Source organism: Thalassophryne amazonica, chromosome 7 (genome assembly GCF_902500255.1).
Source record: "Thalassophryne amazonica chromosome 7, fThaAma1.1, whole genome shotgun sequence".
Classification (NCBI taxonomy): domain Eukaryota; kingdom Metazoa; phylum Chordata; class Actinopteri; order Batrachoidiformes; family Batrachoididae; genus Thalassophryne; species Thalassophryne amazonica.
The window spans coordinates 40383866-40408964 of record NC_047109.1 but is presented as its reverse complement, the minus strand read 5'-3'; the positions used below and the strand labels follow the sequence as shown (position 1 = coordinate 40408964).

Genomic DNA, 25099 nt, shown 5'->3' with positions numbered 1-25099 from the left:
CATGTTATGCGTTCACACCGGGCGCGACGCGTGTGATGGCGGCGACAGGTTGCCATATAATCCTTATGGAAGGACACGTTGTGGCACCACATAAGTTCAAGCTACACAACGCGGTGCGATGGACACGAATGAAGCGATTTTGAGTGATTGGCATGTTTGTGGTGCGATATCGCGTCGCCTTGCCCTCCTCCCCAAGTTGAAAAAACTGAACTTTTTCGTCTTGTCGCACTGTGATGACCAATCAGGGACTGGATATAGTGACGTGGCGATGTCTGGAGTTTGACTGAGTTGGATGTGAACATGTCCTGTCTCTGGTAGCCAGCCTGTGAGCAGGACTTATGTGCCTTTGGTCCTTTATTTCACAATTATGACAGTTTTTGGGGTAAGAGCGAGCAGCAGCCCCACAGCAGCGGCAGCGGACAGTTTTTGTCTCTCACGTGCGCGCTCGAGCGAATCGTCCATGAAGATTATTTTATTTATTAACTACACAGATAGATAAAAACATGGTTATAACAAATATACGTATAGTGATTTATAATCATAAGACATTGATTCCTACTTTTAAACCGTTTGTGGAATCATCACATCCATCACTAGTGTAACAAGGTGAAGTCCAGACTGAACAAAGATGTTCCTTCTAGCTCAGCTAGCAGAGAAATACCCTTTGACTGACCTGGCAGCACCTTGGTCTCAAGTACGAGTGATCTGGCGTTTGAACCCGGCTGTGGCCACAAAGATACGTCATCTCATCACACGAGTGTTGCAAGTAGGGTGTTCCAGATTATAACTGATGACGGGAAGAATGGGTCTGGTGTGCCTCTTCTTGTTTAAGAACAGCTGGATGAATTTGCAGCTGTATCCTATAGTGGTGATTGCAGATATTTGTAGTTGGGCAGAAGCTGATATATTCAGGGGCTGGAGCCTATCCCAACAGTCATAGGGTGTGAGGTGGGGTACACGCTGGACAGGACCCCACATATAGACAAAAAAAAAAAAAAAAAGCCACATTCACACCCCCACCTATGGTCAATTTAAAATTTCCAATCCACTTAACCTGCATGTCTTTGGATGTGGGAGGAAGCCGGAGCACCTGGAGAGAATCCACCAAACACGGGAAGAACATGCAAGCTCCACACAGAAAGGCCACAGCTAGGAATTGATCCCATGACATTCTTGTTATGAGGCAACAGTGCTAACCACTAAGCCACCGTGCTGCCTGAGATGTCAGTGACGGAAGTATGAAAAAAGAGACTGGGCTATCCCAACCATGCTGTTAGTCAGGATGAATGAGTCATGCATTGAACCAGGCTGTCTAGCCAAAATGTCAATTAGATGCATTTGCAAATCACATATTTGAACATTGATGGAATGAAAACATTTCCTATTAATAAAATAAATTCATCATGGGATGGCACCTTTATAGCAATATGTGTACAGTTAATTGCTCCAATTACATTAGGGAAACTGGATCTCGCTACAAATTGCACTTTAATAGTGGAATGATGTACCTGGATGACATTCGTCTGATTGCGTTCCACACAGCTGGTATGGCTCTGTTTAAGGTTGACTGGCATACTCCTGACCAATCTACGAGCTCCTGCTGCAATGCCCCTGTTTCCAGGAACCCCGGTGTGGTCAGCACCTGTGTGGGCACAGAGAATCGCCTGGCTCCTCGCGGTATTGCACTCTGGGCCGGCAGCAGTTCTGCATGCAATTCCAGTGACAGTGGCCTTGATCATCAAAATTGACTTATGAGCCAATTAATATCATTTGCAAGTCAATCCTGGCACTTCCCTGAGTACACCTCAGATTGCACCATTTGCAAGGTCCTCTAACAATGCGAACGCAGCCACAGTTCGAAAGCTCATCACTTTGTGCGTGCTTTTATATCCACCCATATAACTGCAAACATGTGTGTTAATTGTTCATAAGTGTGTCGCTCATGTGCACATCACTCTGATGACTTCATGTTTTCAAACTATTAACAGTTTCCCAGCATCACCTCTACGTGTCGCCAGTGGACCAATAGCTGTAGAAACGTGTGTACACCAGCCATGAACCTGGCGTGGTGCACAGCACATTTCCACAACCATTTTACTTTTGATACATCTGAACATTAGCATGGAGACAGACGTACGCCACATTGTTGTGCGTACGCAGCCTTTGTACATGAGGCTCCTGGTCTTTAACAAGTGCTTTCAGAGTGTTTCTGCTACAAACGGGTATGGTTGCATTTGCAAATGGTGAAGAGAACATAAATTTCACATCCTTTGCTTGTTTCTTAGCATTGGACAGAAACTCTGAAAAATTCTTCTCAAAAATGAATCACTTCTTAAATTGGCTGACTTTCACCCATTTCACCAAATTTAATCCATATTGCATGAATGCTTTTTGAGCTATACCCCAAACACAGACAGAAAAATAGGGCCAAAAGCAGAACACCATCTGCAGGACTGCATACACATAAAATACATTCTTATCTTCAAGCCAAAGCTCAAAGTGTTTGAACTGTCATCATCCGCAAAAAAAAAAACAAAAAATTTTAAGTTCCTGTTTGTTTCCCAGCAGCAGTTAAAAACTCATTATATATTTATGTGGTATCTGGACAAACACAATAGAACTCAGATAAGAGTTATCAGTTCCTGTTAATAAATTTACAACAGTTCCATGTTATGGACCTGAGTGCAATTAAGATGAACTGACTTATTATACTTTAAAATTTACCCTTGATTGGAGTAAGGAAATTAAAGACTTAATGCCTTACTAAATAAATACAGGAGACTGGAAAAGGAAATAAGGTCAGATAGATGAGACACAAGTTGAGACTCAAGTTAAATTCATATTGTCTTTATTATTCAAAGACCTTAATCTTAAAATTTCTTATGCTACCGTATTGCGACTTGAAGGCCAATGTCTTTGATATCATAATTTATGGCTCACTCACTCATCTTCAACCGCTTACTCCAATTAAGGATCACGGGAGGCTGGACCCTATCCCAGCAGTCATAGGGCATCAGGCAGAGTACACCCTGGACAGGACGCCAATCTGTCGCAGGGCCAGATATAGACAAACATATTCACACCCGCATGCACACCTATGGTCAATTTAAAGTTTCCAATCCACGTAACCTGCATGTCTTTGAATGTGGGAGGAAGCCGGAGCACCTGGAGAGAATCCACCAAACATGGGAAGAACATGTAAACTCCACACAGAAAGGCCACAGCTAGGAATTGATCACATGACATTCTTGTTATGAGGCAACAGTGCTAACCACTAAGCCACCGTGCTGCCCCATAATTTATCATCTGGACAAAATGATTATTTTATATGGCTCAAAAGCAGGCTAAGAGCCACACAGAGGGCTGGCAACAAGCCGGCAGAAATTGAAGCTGCGCCTTCTTTCTCCAGACAGCGCTCATACTTCTCAAAGTCTACCTCTCTGGCTGCGCACAAGTGGTCTGCACGACAGCTGCTGTTGCACTCTGTCAGGTCATAGCTGACAGAGTTGAACTCGTAGTACTTTTGCAAATAGCACCGGTCACTGGATATATGACCCAGAACAATGTCCATTGAGGCTGGAGAGGCATTTGGTACTCTGAAGCTCTCTGTCAGACGGTACTCCTTCTCCCAACGTTCCTGGACTGCATTAGAATAAGTCAGGTTCAGGTAGTAGGTCACCACATCCTGGATGGAATCAAACAAATTCTCAGGTTGTTGTTGTCAGATATAGTTAAATACAATAAAAATATAAATGCATACTTTCTTGTTGCAATTTTTCATGCATTGAAGTAAACGACCAAAGATTTTTTTTCTTTGCCGACAAAAGGCTTTTCTGTCTTATTTGTATTTTGTTCATGAATGTTAGTGAGCACGTCACCTTGGCCAAAATAATTCATCCACCTGCCTCGTGTGGCATATCAAGGTGCTGATTAAGCAGCATGATTATTGCACAGGTGTGCATTGGACTGGCCACAATAAAAGGACCCTCTGTGATCAACATTTGAGGAAATTTGACCTTTAGTCTCTATAGAAGTGTTACTCACAGACAAACAGGAACGAGTGTTGCATTTGTATTTTTGTTGCGTATAAATATGGCACTGCCATTCACTTACTTTAACCAGGAGTGTTTTGGTGTCATAGTCAAAGACACGAATCCCAGGATTGTTGGCTCCATCCATGACCCCAGGCAGTGTTGTTTTCCAAGGTGTAACGCCTGGGCTGAGAAACATCGTACTGATAGGAAAGCCTGCAGGAATGGATACACCACACCCATTTATTAAGCTCAGTGGATGTTACCACATTTTGGACCGAACATTTCATGTACATTATTTGGATACTAAAATGTGGGCCACATTGTATTCAAGGAAAAAAAAATCTAAATGCATAATAAGTGTCAATAAATAAATCAAACTGTACCCTCGGGGTTGTAGAACATTCGGAAACTATCAGTATGATGATGACCAAAGAACTGTCCAAGTATGACTGAATGATGCTTTTCAATTAACTCCACGTATTGCTTGTTGAACTTTGGTAGGAACCACTTCTGTCCTCTCTTCTTCTCAAAGAAACCTGGAGGAACATGGCCAATTATGTACACCTGAAAGACAACCCAGCAAACACACCACATAAATGTAATGTTGTATTTTGGTTGAGGTTTAACATTGCCACAGTGCCTTTCTGTAGACTTCCAGCAATGTTGAAGATGACAAAATGTATACATACGGATGGGTATTGATAAGATTTTATCCATATCAGTGCCATTATCGATTCCGCTTATCGATCCGATTTCTTATAGATTCCCTTATCAATACCTTCTGTGAATTTTTTGTGTACTAAAAGTAGGCTTTACATGTTGTGTATGTCAACAACATTTTATTGAGTCTTAAAGTAAATAAATATGAAATTGGTCACTGGATCCTTGATCTCTGGACATGAATAGAAATAAACAAAATCTGTAGATTTTGGCAAAAGCATTTCCCTTCAGACATTAATGAGACAGATGTCACTCCATATCTCTAAGCTCTTGCAGCCGGCTTGCTGCACATCAACATCAATGTAATTCATAAAGAATGTAGGATGTCTCATTTTGGGAGAAAAATATGGTTTTGATCATAGTTTGTTGTCTGTATTACAATGTTAGGAAAGAGGTGTCATTTGATTTTAAATGGCAATTTGCTTTGAAGTTATTCATTCTGACTGAAATCTGCACAGCTGTCTGCCACGCAATGTTTGGAGCTGTGCACTTAGTCCCACAAACAGGAACAGAACGGAGGACGATTCTCGTTTCTTGTCCGCAACAAGACAAGAGTCCCAGTTAGTGACTTTAATCTGCACAAAGGTGACTCACGATCGACATCTTTAAATGGCTTTGAGAGGGGTTGATGAAGACATTGCGGACCTGTCAGTTCTGAAAAGCAGGGAAGCAGAGAACCAGCAAAGCAGTGGGTTGCAGTGCTGCGTTGTTGCTTCAAGCTTCAAGCAGACCCGCTGCAGAAGCAGGTCTGCAATAAAAGTAGAGAAATGATCGTTAAGCAAAAAGGCTATTGATGTTGATGGATCGAATAATTTCTTAACGATTCTTGAAAGGAACCGGTTTTCGACACCCATCCCTACGTATACATGCTCATGTTTTGAACTATTTCTCCCTTGAGAGCCAAGGTGGAGAAGTAATAAAACATGTGACTGATGTGAGAAAGGTCTCTGGATGGTGGTATGGAAGCTTTCCCAATACCTTGAAGGTGCATAAACATGGCTTTCAACATATAAGTGTTACTGGAGTAAAACCAACTAAATATTCTTCAGTAAAATCCCAGCAAACACATTCCTTTCATTGGTTGTATGAAGGTTGGAGTACAACAATGACCATGTTGCATGAACATAGGCACACTGAAAAAAGTGAAACACAGTGCACTTCATTCAAAGTACTTATTTACATTGGTCTAATGGAAAATTATGGTTTCCAGTTTAAATCTGCTGGAATCACTTTACAAAATCATAAATATACATTGTGAGAAACTAAAAAAATTAGCTGTAACAAATTACATCAATTTTTTAAGTTGATACAAAGTAGCATTTTTTTTTTTCAGTGCATGTTGTATGACATTCTGACAACTATCCCACAACTCAACACAATTTAAGTTGCTCTAATATTGATTCCTAACTTTGCCTCAACCAAAGTGCGCTGCCACAAAGTTGGAGGAACATAAAACTGTGAATTGGAAGTCAATGTGGAATTGGCATAGAATCCCTTCCACTTACACTGACTCCATTGTACCTCAGAAAACTGTTAAAAGGTATCCAAATATTAAACCGTACATCACAAGAGGGATTAAAGATTGCATCAGGAGGAAGAAGAATGCTTTAAAATTTGGTGACCATGATGGTCTCAGAGCAGCCCATTAGGAACTGAACCATCAGATGAGACTAGCCAGGCTTCAATACAAAGAGCGGGTGAAGACCTCTGGGACTCTATCAAAGCCATGACCAACATGGAGGCAAAAAGGAAGCCTCTGTTTGTCATCGATGAGACTAAGGGGGCAAATGAGCTGAATAACTTTTATTTCTGATTTAAAACCGATTGCATTAAGGATTGTTGTTCTGTCCTGAGGGATGTGACATGTGATTCGTAGGACAGGATCTTGATAGATTCTGATGCTGTGGCACAAACTTTTAAATCCATGTATGGGAAAAAGCAACAGGGCCGCACAAAATGTCCATTTTTCTGCTGAAAACATTTGCAGACAAGCTAACGCCTGCTTGGCAGCAGCTTTTTCAGCTCTCCATTGACACACAGATGGTACCAGAAATCTGGAAAAAAAACCTATCATAATCCCAGTTCCAAAAAAAGCCATGTCCTCAGGAGGACACTGATTACAGACCTGTTGCACTCACCTCAAATGTTTTTAAAGCATTACATTGTAAAAAAAAAAACATTTGACCAGTATTTATTCAAAAAAAAAAAAAAAAATTGTGGCAACAAAGTGACACATACAGATTTTAAGTTCTACAAGTTTAATTAAAAAGTCTTGAATACATTAACTAAACTTGCATGTTAATAAAAGCAACAGTTGATATATGGGGAACTGATTCATATTTACTGATAATCTTGGTGACATTGACTTATATTTATTAATTATATGGATGAAATTGATTTACAGATACTAATTAACTGTGAAATTGATTTACATTTACTGCATATCTGCATATAAAATGATTTGGAGTAAGTAAATAAAATTAATTATATAAATTCATATAATAGCACAAAAGTATGTAAGTAAGTCTCTTCGGCTGCCCCCTTGTTTGCACTCGGCGACATTTTTTGGGTTGTCTTGATTATAACAACTTGACTTTAATCAAAGTGACATGACCAGAAGTTGTATTTGGCCTGTTTGGTCTTTAGTTATATGCCAATTTGTCCACTTGTCCTTACAAAAACCAAATGACACTTAATGACAGCAGCCATAAACATTCATGACAATGACATAATGTTTATGACACATTCATGACTGTGTCATGTAACAGTTATGACAGTGTCATGTCACTATTTTGACGATACCTTTAAGTAAAGTGTTACCCAAATTTCTCCTGAGGAAGACCATTAATAAAGAACTTTGAACTTTGATAAAAGCACCTACTTGCTGGCTTATTAAACCCCCTACAAGAAAGGTTTGGAAGAAAAACAGTCCTGATTCGATGTCTTTAAGGGGACATAATTAGACTTTTTAGAAATACTTCATATTTGTTTGAGAAAGGAAGTTCAATAAACTGGGAGTCTTGGTTCATAGAATAAGTTACCACAGTATGGTAGTACCTGACTCTGAGTTTAGCTCATCTCTCTTTCTGAAGCAAGCTTGGGTTACATTTCCTTATCAGGTTTGATTAATACTTCCTATTTGAAACAGAAAACTCAAATTTCCCCCTCATTTTAGGGTTAACAAAATCAGTTTTCACTAAACCTGCTTTCTGAAAGATGTCGCTGTTGGGCTCTTTAATACGGAGGTTGACCAGTTTGATCATTTTGGTATTTAATTACAAAAGATTAACTACCAATGGTATACTCGTATCATACATGCAAGCAACTACACGGTAGTACAGCAGAGCTGGGCTGTTTAATTTTAAAAGCTCGTGTGATTAACACGAGAAACGTGTCTTCATCGTGTTGTACATGTTGTTATTGCTTTCCAAAGTCAAGGGGGAGAACATTATAGTAACTCAAAAATAAGCATAATAATTTACAAATGCCCTTTTTAAGCAAAAGATAAAGATGAGATGATTTGCCTTCTCTTTGTTATTGGCCGCCTCTGTGAGAACTCCATCCGCCCAACTAAACTGGTGCGCTGGGTCATCTTTGTCCTGGGTCTGATTGTTCTGGCTATAATAGAGGTTTGTGTTGAGAACCAGCATCCTAAAACCTGTTTGATTCAGCAGCTTCTCAGAGTAAAATCCACCTATATAATGACAAACAGACAAAAAAAAAAAAAATTGATGTCATGACTCATGACAACTTCTTTGCTTTCAAATGACTGACCTGTTTTTGATGCAGAAATTGTTGCAACAAATCTCAAGAGGAGACAAATACGACCTTTTTTAAAGCTTTCTTGAGACTCTGGATCCAACCAGTCTTGCCACAGTTCTGCTATTTTAGCATAGATGTCACTGGGGGATGCTGGAAGCTGGTTCTTTGGGTGGTAGTCATGGTTACCCAGGGCGGAGTACACTTTAGTGTCTAAAGAAGGCAATATTGGACCAATTTCACCATTGACAGTGCATGACTATTAAACCATTTCAACAAATGCTTGTTTCAGGATTTTTAACTTCCATGCATCCACTTCTTACTTACTTGGAAAAACTTGATTTATGATGAGGGTGAGATTGCCAACAATGCTGAGCACCATCTCTACTCCCAGGTCCTCATTCGGTACATGCGGCGTGTCATCTCTTAGAAGAGAAAGATGAGAAAATTTGATACCACACTACAGTATGTGGTCTGCAATTACTGTTTTGGCTCCCAGCAGTATTCCTTCAATGGGCCAATATTTCTGAGCTATGTTGCTATAGCACATGACGTCTCCTTAAAGAGATAAATATTCTATTAATGAAATGGTGCAGTTGTTGGAGTCCCATGACATCGATGCTGGCAGACGTACCCTGTCCAAATGATGAAGTCCGGATTTGGTAAAATGCTCTTCATAGCATACACCGAGGAGTTGATGAGATGCCATGGAGAGTCACATGCATAGTCTCCAAATTGCCCTGGATTTGTTGCAGGTTTCTGCCCACTGGACGCACACACCAGTTTAGGGTCATCACTGAGTTTGAATGTCGGGTCCCAGTGCAGATCTGTGATGTGCCAGAAACTTCCTGGAAATAAAACGATGAAATTGTGCATGAGATTGTTTCTCATGGGAAACTTTTAAGAAATGTTTCACTGTGAATGAATGAATTAATGAATTTATTCAGCACACATTTCAACAATAACAACCCCCCCCCCCAAAAAAAAAACAACAACAAAACAACTCTCCAATGAAACCGTGTGGGCAGACGCAAAGCTTATAAATACCCAGCCCTTATAAAATAAGAAATATATACACATATGCATGCACACATAAACACAATTTCAGAAATACACAGCTACACACACACACACACACACACACACACACACACACACACACACATATATATATATATATATATATATATATATATATATATATATATATATATATATATGTATGTTACTGCTGCAAATAAGTATTTGAACACCTGTGAAAATCAATGTTAATATTTGGTACAGTAGCCTTTGTTTGCAATTACAGAGGTCAAACGTTTCCTGTAGTTTTTCACCAGGTTTGCACACACTGCAGCAGGAATTTGTTCCACTCCTCCATACAGATCTTCTCTAGATCTTTCAGGTTTAGAGTTTCAGCTCCCTCCAAAGATTTTCTATTGAGTTCAGGTCTGGACCACTCCAGGACCTTGAAATGCTTCTTACAGAGCCCCTCCTTAGTTGCCCTGGCTGTGTGTTTCGGGTCATTGTCATGCTGGAAGACCCAGCCATGACCCATCTTCAATGCTCTTACTGAGGGAAGGAGGTTGTTTGCCAAAATCTCGCAATACATGACCCCATCCATCCTCCCTTCAATACGGTGCAGTTGCCCTGTCCCCTTTGCAGAAGAGCACCCCCGGAGTATGATGTTTCCACCCCCATGCTTCACGGTTGGGATGTTTTTCTTGGGGTTGTTCTCATCCTCTGAACATGGTAAGTGGAGTTGATTCCAAAAAGCTCTATTCTGGTCTCATCTGACCACATGAACTTCTCCCATGCCTCCTCTGGATCATCCAGATGGTCACTGGTGAACTTCAAATGGACCTGGATTGGGGCTGGCTGGAGCAGGGGACCTTGCTGCCCTGCAGGATTTTAAACCATCACAGCATCATGTGTTACTAATGTAATCTTGGTGACTGTGGTCCCAGCTCTCTTCAGGTCATTGACCAGGTCCTCCTGTGTAGTTCTGAGCTTTCTCAGAATCATCCTTATCACACAAAGTGAGATCTTGCATGGAATCCCAGAATGAGTGAGATTGATAGTCATCTTGTGTTTCTTCCACTTTCTAATAAATAATCATAACAGTTGTTGTCTTCTACCAAGCTGCTTGCCTGTTGTCCTGTAGTCCATCCCAGCCTTGTGCAGGTCTACAGTTTTGTCCCTGGTGTCCTTAGACAAGCTCTTTGGTCTTGGGCTATGGTGGACAGGTTGGAGTGTGATTGATTGAGTGTGTGAACAGGTGTCTTTTATACAGGTAACAAGTTGTATTAACAACAATTAATACAAGTAAAGAAAGCAGAATAAGAGGGCTTCTTAAAGAAAAATTAACAGGCCTGTGTGAGCCAGAATTATTACTGGTTGGTAGGGGTTGAAATACTTCTTTGCAGCAGTAACATACAACATACAAATAAATTATTAAAAAAATCATACATTGTGATTGTGATTTCCGGATTTTTTTTTTTTTTTTTTTAGATTATGTCTCTCACAGTGGACATGCACCTAAGATGAAAATTTCAGACCCCTCCATGATTTCTAAGTGAGAGAACTTGTAAAACCGCAGGGTGTTCAAATACTTATTTTCCTTACCGTATATAGATAGCTAGATAAATAGATAGCTAGATAGCTAGCTAGCTAGCTAGCTAGATAGATAGATAGATAGATAGATAGATAGATAGATAGATAGATAGATAGATAGATAGATAGATAGATAGATAGATAGATAGATAGATAGATAGATAGATAGATACGAGGTCTGTCCAAAAAGTATCAGACCTTTTTATTTTTTTCAAAAACCATATGGATTTGAATCATGTGTGCTTGCATGAGCCAACCTTGAACCTTCGTGTGCATACGTGAGTTTTTTCACGCCTGTCGGTTGCGCCATTCGCCTGTGAGCAGGCTTTGAGTGAGCACTGGTCCTCCCCTCCCGTTGGATTTTCATTGCGAGGTGGAACGATTTGGAGCTTTGCTGCATCAAATTTTTCCAGAAACTGTGAGACAGCCAGGTGGAAACCATTCGGAAGATTCAGACGGCTTTCGGTGATGATCCTATGGGCATCACACAGATTAAGGAGTGTTACAACCGGTTTAAAGACGGCGCACAATGGCGGAGGGTGCGCCGCACTCCGAGCGGCCATCGACAGGCTGAAACGACCAGATCATTTCCAAAGTGAACGCTGTGTTGATCCGGGACGTCGTCTGACTACCAGAGAAATTGCAGAAGAGGTGGACATCAGCACTTTTTCGGCACATTCCACTGTTACAGGAGATTTTGTAATGAAAGACGTGTGGAAGTTGGAAGTCTCACAGGACATGTTGTGACATGTCCAGCTCTTACACAATTCCTCGGATACTCACTCGAATGAAAAGCCACCGAAAGCCATTTGAATCTTCCGAATGGTTTCCACCTGGCTGTCTCTCACAGTTTCTGGAAAAATTTGATTCAGCGCTGCTCCAATTGTTCAGACATTTTCCTCGCAATGAAAATCCAATGAGGGGGGTGGACCAGTGCTCACTCAAAGCCTACTCACAGGCGAATGATGCAACCGACAGGCGTGAAAAAACTCACGCATGCACACGAAGGTTCAAGGTTGGCTCATGCAAGCACACGTGATTCAAATCCATAAGGTTTTTGAAAAAAATAAAAAGGTCTGATACTTTTTGGACAGACCTCGTAGATTGTTGTATGGCTGGGGGGCCTGGCTGCCTTTTTGTTTCTGTCTTTTGTTTTTCCTTCCAGGTGGCTTGCATTTGGGACTGAGTGGCTGTGTTGCTGAGGTTATCAGGACCTCACCCTGATCACCTGCGGCTCGTCAGGACTCACAGCTGAGGTGCATCTATATGGATTGGAACATGGTGGCATTTAAGACTGGAGTATACAGTGTGTATTTGCCAGAGACTCGACCTTGTGACCAGACGGGTGAGATCGTCGTCTCGGGAGCCATCTCATCATTAGTGGATGCAGAGAACGTCCAGGGTTTGATGCACGGTCTGTGAAAGAGGAGGGGGTGAGGTCTCACGCTCGTCAGCACACTTCCTGAGGTACGTTAGATTTTGTGACTAACATTTATACAGTCAGTAAATGTGGTGTCCCTCACACCTTTATTATATTGAGCTGTATGTTAGTCATGTATCGGCTTCCACTGCAGGGGAGTTTTGTGAACTGGATGTTCCATGCCTGCAGGTTGGGAAGCTGATTAGTAATCAAGCCAGGAAGTGTTTGCTGTTTGTACACCTTTAAGTGTTCTCTCTGTGTGTAGAGTGTGGACTCACATAATGGTTCCTTCTTTCACAGACTCGGTTTGTTGCGGCCACCTGGGGGGTGTCGGCGGGGTCCTTGGGTTCGAACAGCTTCTGGCTCCGGACCGTTAGCGCTGCTGGGAGCGCACCACGCCAGACCGCACTTTCTTTTGTTGTTTTTTGTATCACTGTTATGTATTAAATTCAGTTAGCCTTTGTACCGTGCTCTGCTTATTTCATACTGGGTCCTTCAAACGCTGGTCGGTTCTCCGAGCTGCGTCCGACACATAACATAGATAGATAGATAGATAGATAGATAGATAGATAGATAGATAGATAGATAGATAGATAGATAGATAGATAGATAGATAGATAGATAGATAGATAGATAGATAGATAGATAGATAGATAGATAGATAGATAGATAGATAGATAGATAGATAGATAGATAGATAGATAGATAGATAGATAGATAGATGCATACATATCAACATACACACACCCATGATGACAAATACCAAAAAAAGCATGCAAAATTAGTCAATGAACTCAAATTTGCAAAACCCAACCAGACAAACAATGGCACACAACAAACAATCCCGAAAGCAACAACAAAATCAATAAACCTAAGTCTTCAAACTATAACAAGCACTTTTATTATTCTTGTAATGTCTTTTAAAGTCTAATAAAGTACCAGGTACTTTAATGTTGTCAGGACAGTTATTCCAGATATTAATACCTTTAACAGAAACATAAGGATCCTTAATTTCTCAAAAAATATCATTCCTCTCAAATTGTAACTGGAGTCCCTTAGTTTAAACAGATCCTGGGCATGTTGTGGCAACAGTTTATTTTTAACTTTCTACATAATTTGTGTTGTGATGTACTCAACCAAATCCCAGAATTTTAGAATATGTAAACAAGCAAACAATGGATTCGTTGGCTTGCAGTATGATTTGTTTCAGATAATTTCAGCTTTCTTTTGCAACAAAAATATGATTAGTATTAGTTAGTATTAGTATTAGTTTTATATGTATTTCCCCATATCTCAATACAATAGGTCATATATGGAACGAGCAATGAATTATATAAAATAGTTAATGTTGTATGGCTGTTGGGCCTGGCTGCCTTTTGTTTCTGTCTTCTGTCTTCTGTTCTGTCTTTTGTTTTTCCTTCCAGGTGGCTTGCGTTCAGGACTGAGTGGCTGTGTGGCTGAGCTATCAGGACCTCACCCTGATCACCTGAGGCTGGTCATGTGCAGCTCGTCAGGACTCACAGCTGTGGTGCATCTTTATGGATTGGGGCATGGTTGCATTTAAGTCTGGAGTACACAGTGTGTATTTGCCAGAGACTCGACCTTGTGACCAGACGGGTGAGATCGTCGTCTAGAGAGCCATCTCATCATCATGGATGCAGAGACCGTACCAGGTTTGATGCCATGGTCTGTGAAAGAGGAGGGGGTGAGGTCTCACGCTCGTCAGCACACTTCCTGAGGTACTTTAGGTTTTGTGACTAACATGAGTACAGTCAGTAGATGTGGTGTCCCTCACACCTTATTATATTGAGCTGTTATGTTAGTCATTTAATCAGCTTCCACTGCAGTGGAGAATTGAACTGGGTGTTCCATGCCTGCAGGGTGGGAAGCTGATTAGTGATTAAGCCAGGAAGTGTTTGCTGTTTATGTACACCTTTGAGTGGTCTCTCTGTGTGTGGAGTGGTGGACTCACATGATGGTGTCTTCTTTCACAGACTCGGTTGGTAGCGGCCACCTGGGGGGTGTCGGCAGGGTCCTTGGGTCCGAACTGTTCTGGCTCCGGACCGTTTGTGCTGCTGGGAGCACACCGCTATTCCACCACGCCAGACCGCGCACTTATTTGTTTGTACTTCTGCACATCACTGTTATGTTATTAAATTCAGTTATCCTTTGTACCGTGCTCTGCTTATTTTATACTGGGTCTTACTTCAAACGCTGGTCGGTCCTCCGCCCGCGTCCGACACATAACAGTTAATGAGCATTGGGAAATGAAACCTTGTGCTTTATGCAAAATTGCAATGGCTTTTGACATTTTAGATTCAACAAAATTAATATGTGTTTTCCAGCTCACTTTATCATCAATAACAACACAGAGAAATTTAGTATCAGTTATGATTTCAGTTTCAATATCATTTAATGATAAATTTCTGCAGAAATTCCTGGACTTGTTTCCAAATATGATACACTTTGTTTTACCAAAGTGAAGCAATAATTTGTTTGAATCAATCCACTGTTTAAATTTCTCTAACTCCTTCTCCATCATGTCCAAGGTCTGTCCCAAATGATCCCCACTACAAAACACAGTCGCATCATCAGCAAACAAAATACAACTGACAGACTTGGAAACTAAACATATGTCATTAATATATAGAAGAAACAACAACAGCCCCAAAACTGAACCCTGGGGCACCCCCAAGTAATTTTCATGAATTCAGAGTTCATCCCACCAATATGTACACACAGATACCTATTGTATAAATAGATTGCTATCCAATCATGTGCCAGCCCCCTGATACCATACCTCTGTAGTTTTTTTTCATTAGCACATTATGGTCTATAGTATCAAATGCTTTCTGTAAAAAAAAAAAAAAACCCTACAGAATATTGCTTATTTTCAATTTCATTTGTACGTAATCTGCTCAACAAAATCAGTTGCAGCCACTGAAGTAGTATGATTTTTTTTTTTTCTGAAAGCATATTGCTTTTTGCTAAGTATGTGATGTTTAGTTATGAAATCATTTAGCCTCTTTACAAATACCTTTTCCAGTTTTTTTGAAAATTGTGGTAAGAGTAAGATTGGCCTATAATTTGAAAAGACATGTTTTTCACCAGATTTAAATAGCGGTATCACTTTAGCTAATTTCATTCTGAAAGGAAATTTCCCAGTCATTAGTGACAAGTTACAAATATACGTGAAAGGTTTAACAATACAATCAATAATACTTTTAATCAAAAACAAATCAAAATAATCACTATTGGTTCATTTTTTTTCCCCTTGAGTTTATGAACAATGTCAGTTATTTCATATTCATCAGTTCCATTAATGGACATTGTATCCTGAATTTTATTAATTGTTTTACTGTAATCCAAAAGGGGGTGGTGGACAAGTGGTTAATGCGCTTGGTTTCAGTTCAGAAGGTTTCAGGTTCAAATCCCTGCCACATTTCTCCATGTAATGTGGAGTTGCATCAGGAAGGGCATCCGGCGTAAAACTTGTGCCAATTCAACATGCAGATCCACCTTGGATTTGCTGTGGCAACCCCAGAGTGCAAACAAGGGAGCAGCCGAAGGGACTTACTTTTGTTTTACTGTAATCCAAAGAGCACATTACAGAAGACACAATTTAATTTGCTAAATTTTTACCCATGTTAACAAAGTAATCATTAAAGTGATCTGTCATAGCTTTGTTTTCTTTAACAACTGCATCAGTATTTGTGTAAAAAAAAAAGGCAAGTTAGTATCTAACACCTTTTCTCTTATTTATGATTTTATTTAAAAGCTTCCAAGTACCCTTAATGTTTGTTTTATTTTTTTTCCAATAAATACTATAATTCTGCCTTTTACAAGATCACATAATGTTAGTTTGTTTTTAAATGTATTATAGCTATTCTCAGCATCAAATGTCCTTAGCTTTAAAAAACTGCTTATACAGAAAATTATTCTTTTTACATGCATTTTGTAGTCCCTTGATCCAAGGTTTGTCAACATTTTGCTTATTTCCAACTTTTAACACCAAAGGGCAATGTTTATCATATAAATTGGAGATAGTAGAAATGAATGATTCATAAAATTGATCAATGTCCTCAATATAAATGTCAGTTTTGATTCCTTAAATCATTCTAAAATTTGTCAAAGTTTCCTCTGTTATTTTCCTTTTGAAAATTGTAATTTCAGCGTGGTTAATTTGATCAGCTAAAGAATTGAAAACTACAAAAGCCGGCAAAGAATCACTGATGTCACTAATAAGTAATCTCCCCTCTAAATTCCACACGGTTATGGCCCCTTCACACATAGTGTGAAGTTTGGATGGCATTTGGATGAAAACGGCGAAACAACGCGAAACCTGGGGCAAGAGTTCATGCACGCTCCAGTGTCTTTCGAGCAGGAACAGTGCCAGGTGCAGCACATGGCACCGCTTAAGTGGTATAAATAAAAAGATCAAAAACAGCTGGTACTTGTGGAACCACATTGCGCCGCTTATGTGGTATAAATAAAAAAATAAAGACCAGGTGCCTGTAGAAACACATCGAGCCACTTATGTGGAATAATTAAAAAAAAAAAAAAGAGAAAAACACACCACCCACTGGATGCAAACTCATGCCTTTCAAAAGCTCTGATTGCCAGTCAGCGACTTTACCACTGAGCTATGGAGCTCTTCTTTGAAAGCTGCGGGAATCTGCCTCATATTAGGAAGCACATGGAAGTATTACAAAAAAAATTAAAATCACACACCATATAAAAACGCCGCATTTATCAAGCAAGCAATACAAATATGATCCGTTCTGTTCCTCTGTAAATGACCCATGGTCACAGACATACAGTCATGAAATGACATAAATGAGAAGCAGTTCGCTTGTCTCATTTATGTCCACATCTGCTGGCGTGTCTCCAACCGGCCACGCACACGTGTCTTGTGGACAACACGCCACAGGACACCGCGTAATGTGGAACAGAGCTGACGTGGATGATGTGACAGTGAGATCGCCTGCTGCGTGTTCTGATCTGACGGTCCATTTCAACCTGGGAGCAGCCTGTCCATGTGCGCGTGCTCGCTCGCTGCAGCACATTGCCACAGTGATATATGTTTTTATTTATGTCCACTTGATAACAGCAAACAGACACACCCCAGGCAGCAAATAGATCTGGGCCGGATGTAGTCCAACATCTGGTACCAATCCTGAAAACATATCCGGTCCAGACAGTTTTTACACCCTGGCCCAGATCCGGCACAGCTCCGCTTTACAGTTCTGGAACAGATCCGGACCAGATCTGAACTGGATCCGCACAAGACCAACCGTTTACAGACCATATCTGGCACAGATCTGGGGCAGATGTGGACCGCATCACAGCACCGTGGCAGGAATAAGTTTTACAGGGGTAAGTTCCGTGGATCCGAGGAAACTGATTTGTATCTATAACACACAGATCAGTGTCCCTGGACTTATAAAATGTGATTGTCGTAAAGAAACAAACTGCTTTGCAATAAGCATTTAAAAAGCCTCAGTGACAATCACAATTACAGAGTACAGAGTTTACAACCGCTAATGGATAGTTTCTACCAAGTGTAGATAAAATTGTTTATCGTTATGCCCCATGTTCCTGCCACGGTGCTGTGATGCAGACCACATCTGTCCCAGATCCGTGCCAGATATGGTCTGTAAACGGTTGGTGTTTTGCGGATCCAGTTCAGATCTGGTCTGGATCTGTTCCAGAACTGTAAAGCGGAGCTGTGCCGGATCTGGGCCAGGGTGCAAAAACTGTCTGGACCGGATCTGTTTTCAGGATTGGTACCAGATGTTGGACTACATCCGGCCCGGATCTATTTGCTGTCTGGGACGCATGTCACAGTGGGCAGTTGTTTGTCCATGTCCATCCAAACACAGTACGTGGTGTCCAGCTGGAATGTCCAGATCCACAGATTTCCATAGCCGCTTCAGTGGGAGGACACACCTCCTGTCATCTCAGCGCTCAGATCAAAGCCACACTCGTGTGGGACTTAGACAAATTTCTCTGCGAGTACGAAAGTGATTGTCTGCAGTCTGTTATCATGCCAAGAGTGCGACTGGCCACACATTTTCTAAGTGCCATGCGAGCGGTGTTAGATATTTGTGCGTGTCACCTGGAATTTGGCCGGCACCTGCCACATGGGTTGGGCGATGGGTTCACACAGCGCACACTTTGTCTTTCAGGCGCTTGTGTGTGCAAGTAGTTGTAGCAACAGGTGTACGAGGTGTTGGAGGCAGGGACGACATTACACAATTTGCACAAGATTCCTGCATCATGCGCATTAAGTCTGCACTTTGTCCAAACTTTGCACTATGTGTGAAGGGGCCCTGGGCATTGTTCTCCTTAAGAAGCAATCACTTAAAATTATCCAAATCCGAGAGCTCTCTTATTATGATTTTTGCTTCCTCTGGTGATCCATTTAATTTAATCCACACTTTACAGTTCCTGGTCGAAGTTGCTTGTATTGTTTTTCTGTTTTCTTAGAACTCTGGCTTGTCTTGCAATATCTGCATTTTTCTTCATTTACATACACCTCAGTTCCTCTCAACTTGTTTGTTAGCCTTAACAAATCGTTGTTAAATTTCCTGCTTGCAAACCGGATGATAATAACCGGTTTAGACTTTTTTTTTTGGAATTGAATGGCAGTCTGCAATATCATTACTGTTAATGTCCTTTGATGAAAAAAAAAAAAAAAATCAATAACGTTTTGCTCCAGGGAGTGAATTTCACCCAGAGAGTCTTCATCCATACTGGCACCGCTGCTGGGGGCAGCAGCCCTGGCATATGTTCGATGTTTCATATTTAATCCACACACAACCACCTCCTCCATCCTAATATGCTACTCCAATTCATCCACACAGTTTTCCAAAATCCAGATTTTATTGTCTTTCTCCTGCAATATTTTCCTGAGCTCTCAAACCACTTTATTCACTTACCAGACAGTGAAACCGTTTCTTTGAAAACCAGGCAAGCCAGGAGCAGAAGGCTTTTCAGTGCAGTCATGCTGAAAGCAAAACCAGATACTCAAATGTCTATGAGGTAGCTCCACCTTGAGAAGTGACGTGTCTCAAGGGCAGAGATAAGATATGATGAACTGCCTTTTGCCTGGATCCAAAGGGCAACACTTTATTGGTGTCCTATCTCTGTCACATTTTCTTCATTTGTTCTAAATGAACTCCATAATATGACCAAAATCGTCATCCTCACGATGAGGAGACGCTTTGCCCTCGTGCTTAAACTCCAGATGATGCCACGCTGGGCAGCTGGAGTTCTCTATATGTCCTTATTGTGTGCCCAAACCATAATGGTATACTCTGACCAGATCCATTTCTAATGGGGAAATGTATTACACTGTCTGCTGGTTTATTGACTAATAGCCAACATTTATGTGTCAAGACAATACGGAATGCACGTTTTACAAACTGTGGCCACGTTTAAGTAGATCGTGCCTTTGTTTTACTCAAACAATGCTTAAAACGTGCTCACAATATAATAAAATGTGCGCACAATATAACAAAACGTGCGCACAATATAACAAAACGTGCGCACAATATAACAAAACTTGCGCACAACGTACAAAACATTTTGCAATGACACTTCCAGGGCTCCGTAGTTCAACTTAATTTCATTTGATAATATGCAAGTATTCCTGCATTGAAGGCCTGAAACACATTCCAATAAAATAAATAAATAAATAAAAGCTGGGATGGTAAAGCATTTACCACTTTTTAATGTTACCATTCTAGTGCCCAATGTTCAATTTCCACTGCCCAATGTTCAGTTTCTTCTCTTTGCACTTTTTGTTTACATTATATACATATATCGTTTGCACATTTTTTTTCTTTTAAGCCATTGATTGCTAAGAGCCTATGAAAGAAATGTCGTTATGCGTATGCAAAATGACAATAAAGAAATCTGTCTATCTGTCTATCTATAACCCCAATTCCAATGAAGTTGGGTTGTGTAAAATGTAAATAAAAACAGAATACAATGATTTGCAAATCCTCTACAACCTACAGTAGTGTTCAGAATAATAGTAGTGCTATGTGACTAAAAAGATTAATCCAGGTTTTGAGTAAATTTCTTATTGTTACATGGGAAAAAAGATACCAGTAGATTCTCACAAATCCAACAAGACCAAGCATTCATGATATGCACACTCTTAAGGCTATGAAATTGGGCTATTAGTAAAAAAAGTAGAAAAGGGGGTGTTCACAATAATAGTAGTGTGGCATTCAGTCAGTGAGTTTGTCAGTTTTGTGGAACAAACAGCTGTGAATCAGGTGTCCCCTATTTAAGGATGAAGCCAGCACCTGCTGAACATGCTTTTCTCTTTGAAAGCCTGAGGAAAATGGGACGTTCAAGACATTGTTCAGAAGAACAGCGTAGTTTGATTAAAAAGTTGATTGGAGAAGGGAAAACTTATACACAGGTGCAAAAAATTATAGGCTGTTCATTTACAATGATCTCCATAAAATGGACAAAAAAAAAAAAAAAAAAAAAAAAAAAAAAAACAGACGCATGGAAGAAAACGGAAAACAACCATCAAAATGGATAGAAGAATAATCAGAATGGCAAAGGCTCACCCATTGATCAACTCCAGGATGATCAAAGACATTCTGGAGTTACCTGTAAGTGCTGTGACAGTTGGAAGACGCCTGTGTGAAGCTAATTTATTTGCAAGAATCCCCCGCAAAGTCCCTCTGTTAAATAAAAGATGTGCAGAAGAGGTTACAATTTGCCAAAGAACACATCAACTGGCCTAAAGAGAAATGGAGGAATATTTTGTGGACTGATGAGAGACTTTTTGGGTCCAAGTTTGTGAGACGACCCCCAAACTCTGAATTCAAGCCACAGTTCACAGTGAAGACAGTGAAGCATGGTGGTGCAAGCATCATGATATGGGCATGTTTCTCCTACTATGGTGTTGGGCCTATATATCGCATACCAGGTATCATGGATCAGTTTGGATATGTCAAAATACTTGAAGAGGTCATGTTGCCTTATGCTGAAGAGGACATGCCCTTGAAATGGGTGTTTCAACAAGACAATGACCCCATCACACTAGTAAATGAGCAAAATTTTGGTTCTAAACCAACAAAATTAATGCCTCGCAGATGTGAAGAAATCATGAAAAACTGTGGTTATACAACTAAATAATAGTTTAGCAGAGGTGTCAAGTAACGAAGTACAAATACTTCGTTACTGTACTTAAGTACACTTTTTAGGTATCTATACTTTACTCCATTACTTATTTTTCTGCCTACTTCTGACTTCTACTTATTACATTTTCACACAAGTATCTGTACTTTCTATTCCTTACATTTTTAAAACAAACAGCCTCGTTACTCTTGGCTTCAGCGCCGGTGGATGTGCGCTGGCGCGGCTTTACCGAGGTGCCAGCGCGGATTTATCTGACCATGGGTCCGAAGAAGGCACTGACGGCGGAGGAGGGAGACGATATCAAGAAGTCCCTGGACTTTTTGTCTGAGGAAATCTCTGTTGTTAAAATGCAGCAGAAATCCATTATGGAGCTGGTGGAAGAAGTGAAGGCTGTCTGGATCCAGAATGCCGAGAAAGACCGGCATCTGGTGTACCTGGAGAACCGTGTTGCGGAGTTGGAACAGTACACAAGGATGAACGACGTTATTATTACAGGAATTCATATTAAACCTCGATCCTACGCACGGGCAGTGTCAGAAGACAGCGGAGGGGAGGCCAGTGAGCAGGAGGCCAGCTCAGTGGAACAACAGGTGGCTGACTTCCTGCAATCTAAAGGTATTCAAATGGACTGTAATAACATTGAAGTGTGCCACCCCCTGCCCAGGAGAGAGGATGGAGACAAGCGAGCAGTTATAATGAGGTTTGTCAACAGAAAACATAAAATGGCATTGTTAAAACAGGGACAGAAACTCAAAGGAACAAACGTATTCATCAATGAACATCTGACCGAAAGAAACGCAGACATCGTCAGGAAAGCTCGTCTCTTAAAAAAGCAGGGAAAAATTCAACAGACATGGACATCCAACTGCAAAACATTCATCAAACTGAACGGAACACCAGAACAAGCGAAGGTTATGGTAATCAGGAACATCGAGGAACTGGACAAATACGACCAATAAGGTATGAGGACACAAACACATCACAACACCATGACACAGACCAGAGGAACCTATTCATCTACTACATCATCTACATCTGGAGACAAGAAGGATATAACTCAAAGGATTGCTGATCATGGAAAAGTAGAACTGAGAACATTTAAATACACAGACCACAATGTACTGGACTTGGAGCACGATATAGACCCGGACAATAATTTCTTCTCAAATATTAATGACAGTTGTTGCTATTATACAGATGAACAGTTTAATCGGATCATTAAAACAGATAACAAATTATCAATAATCCATTTCAACAGCAAAAGTCTGTATGCAAACTTTAACAACATTAAAGAATATTTAAGTCAATTTAAAACATTTTTTAACATAATTGCTATATCAGAAACATGGATCAATGAAGATAAAGGAATGGATTTTGAACCAATCGAAGCAGTGGTTCACAGATTGAAGCAATGCTTCGACCTATTGTTTCGTTTATTCTTTCTTTCTTTTGCTTAATTTTCCCCCGCTAAAGAGCATACTTCTGTGAGTATTATTTACCTTTTCTATGTTAAACCGACCTGTTATGGTCTTCTGAAACAGTAGATAGATGTATTTTATAACTTAAAAACGGGAGCGACGCTAACGTGTTAGCATGTCTATGGCATTTTCAATGTTAAAACTTAGCATGAAGCAGTTCCAGCTGTCTTCACGTTCGGGTGCATTTGTTTTCAAATTGTAATATTTCTTAAATGTATTTTTGTTTATATATTAATAATCTAATGATAATTATTATATACAATTTCAGAGAAAGAGACAAAAAGAACCTGAATAGAAACACAACAGAAAATAAAATATAAAAGCAACTAACAATGAACATACATACATACGTACATACAGAAATAAATAAGTGTTTCCTGTGAACACCTAGTGACTCTTACACCTCCATTTCATCCCTGTTTTATTTAAGTTTAATGACAGTTTGTTTCGGTCAAACCGTATTGTCAATGTGTTAATTTCTTCAGTGATTTACTCCAGAACTTTCTGCCAAACTAGAAAACTGCTGCATCCTAGTAAGAGCAGAATACTACTGGAATGAATCTGAATAAGGAAAGTTTTTTTTTTTCTCACTAAATGGATGCTGCACTCACTGCAGTTTATTGTCTGGAATAGTCCCAGATTGCATTTCAGAGCGTCTAGAATCGAAACATTTTCGTGCAGGTGGTGTTGGGGGGTAATTTTGGGTTTTGGGCCACATGTAGAACGAATCAGTTTTTAAATGAAGCTTTCAATTCATATAGTGGCATCTACCTTTTTTTTTTTAAGGTTACTTTATACTTTTATACTTTAAGTAGGTTTTGGAGCACATACTTTTTTCACTTTTACTTGAGTAAAGAGGTCAAGTTGATACTTCAACTTTTACCAGATTAGTGATTCACAGGATTGCTAAAAAAGCAGTTTGAACATAATAGTTTTGAGTTTGTAGCGTCAACAGCAGATGCTACTATTATTGTGAACACCCCTTTTCTACTCTTTTTTACTAATAGCCCAATTTCATAGCCTTAAGAGTGTGCATATCATGAATGCTTGGTCTTGTTGGATTTGTGAGAATCTACTGAATCTACTGGTACATTGTTTCCCATGTGACAATAAGAAATATACTCAAAACCTGGATTAATCTTTTTAGTCACATAGCACTACTAGTATTCTGAACACTACTGTATTGAATACACCACAAAGACAAGATACGTATTTAATGTTCAAACTGATAAACTTTATTGTTTTTGTGCAATTGTTTGCTCATTTTGAAATGGATGCCTGCAACACATTTCAAAAAAATTGGGACGGGGCAACAAAAGACAGGGAAAGTTGATGAATGCTCAAAGAATACCTATTTGGAACATTTCACAGGTGAACAGGTTAACTGGAAACAGGTGAGTGTCATGAATGGGTATAAAAGGAGCATCCCCAAAAGGCTCAGCCTTTCACAAGCAAAGATGAGGCGAGAATCACCACTTTGTGAACAACTGTATGAAAAAGTAGTCCAACAGTTTAATGTTTTTCAACATTCAATTGCAAGGAATTTAGTCATCATCTACAGTCCATAATATACTCAGAAGATTCAGAGAATCTGGAGAACTTTCTACACGTAAGCAGCAAGGCCGAAAACCAACATTGAATGCCCATGACCTTTGATTCCTCAGGTGGCATTGCGTTAAAAACTGACATCATTGTGTAAAGGATCTTACTGCGTGGGCTCAGGAACACTTCAGTTAAAACCATTGTCAGTTAACACAGTTCATTGCTACATCTACAAGTGCAAGTTAAACTCTACCATGCAAAACGAAAGCCCAGCTTTTCCAATCACAGCAACAAAAGCCTACATGAGTCATGTATGTTTTGGTGGCTTCCCTCACTGGTGTTTTTCTTGCACAGTCACTCAGATTTGA

General features: G+C 40.1%; 1 protein-coding gene across 1 annotated transcript; it reads right to left on the bottom strand.

Annotated features, from left to right (window-relative positions):
- Positions 1-3213: 3213 nt before the first annotated feature.
- Positions 3214-19683, bottom strand: smpdl3b (sphingomyelin phosphodiesterase acid like 3B). Its single transcript, XM_034173528.1, has 8 exons — positions 19485-19683; positions 9148-9361; positions 8841-8938; positions 8583-8726; positions 8279-8448; positions 4418-4598; positions 4114-4247; positions 3214-3685 (listed from the first exon to the last, which is right to left on the bottom strand). The coding sequence occupies exons 1-8, from the start codon at positions 19549-19551 to the stop codon at positions 3320-3322; spliced, it is 1374 nt and encodes a 457-aa protein (XP_034029419.1). The 5' UTR covers positions 19552-19683; the 3' UTR covers positions 3214-3319.
- Positions 19684-25099: the final 5416 nt, after the last annotated feature.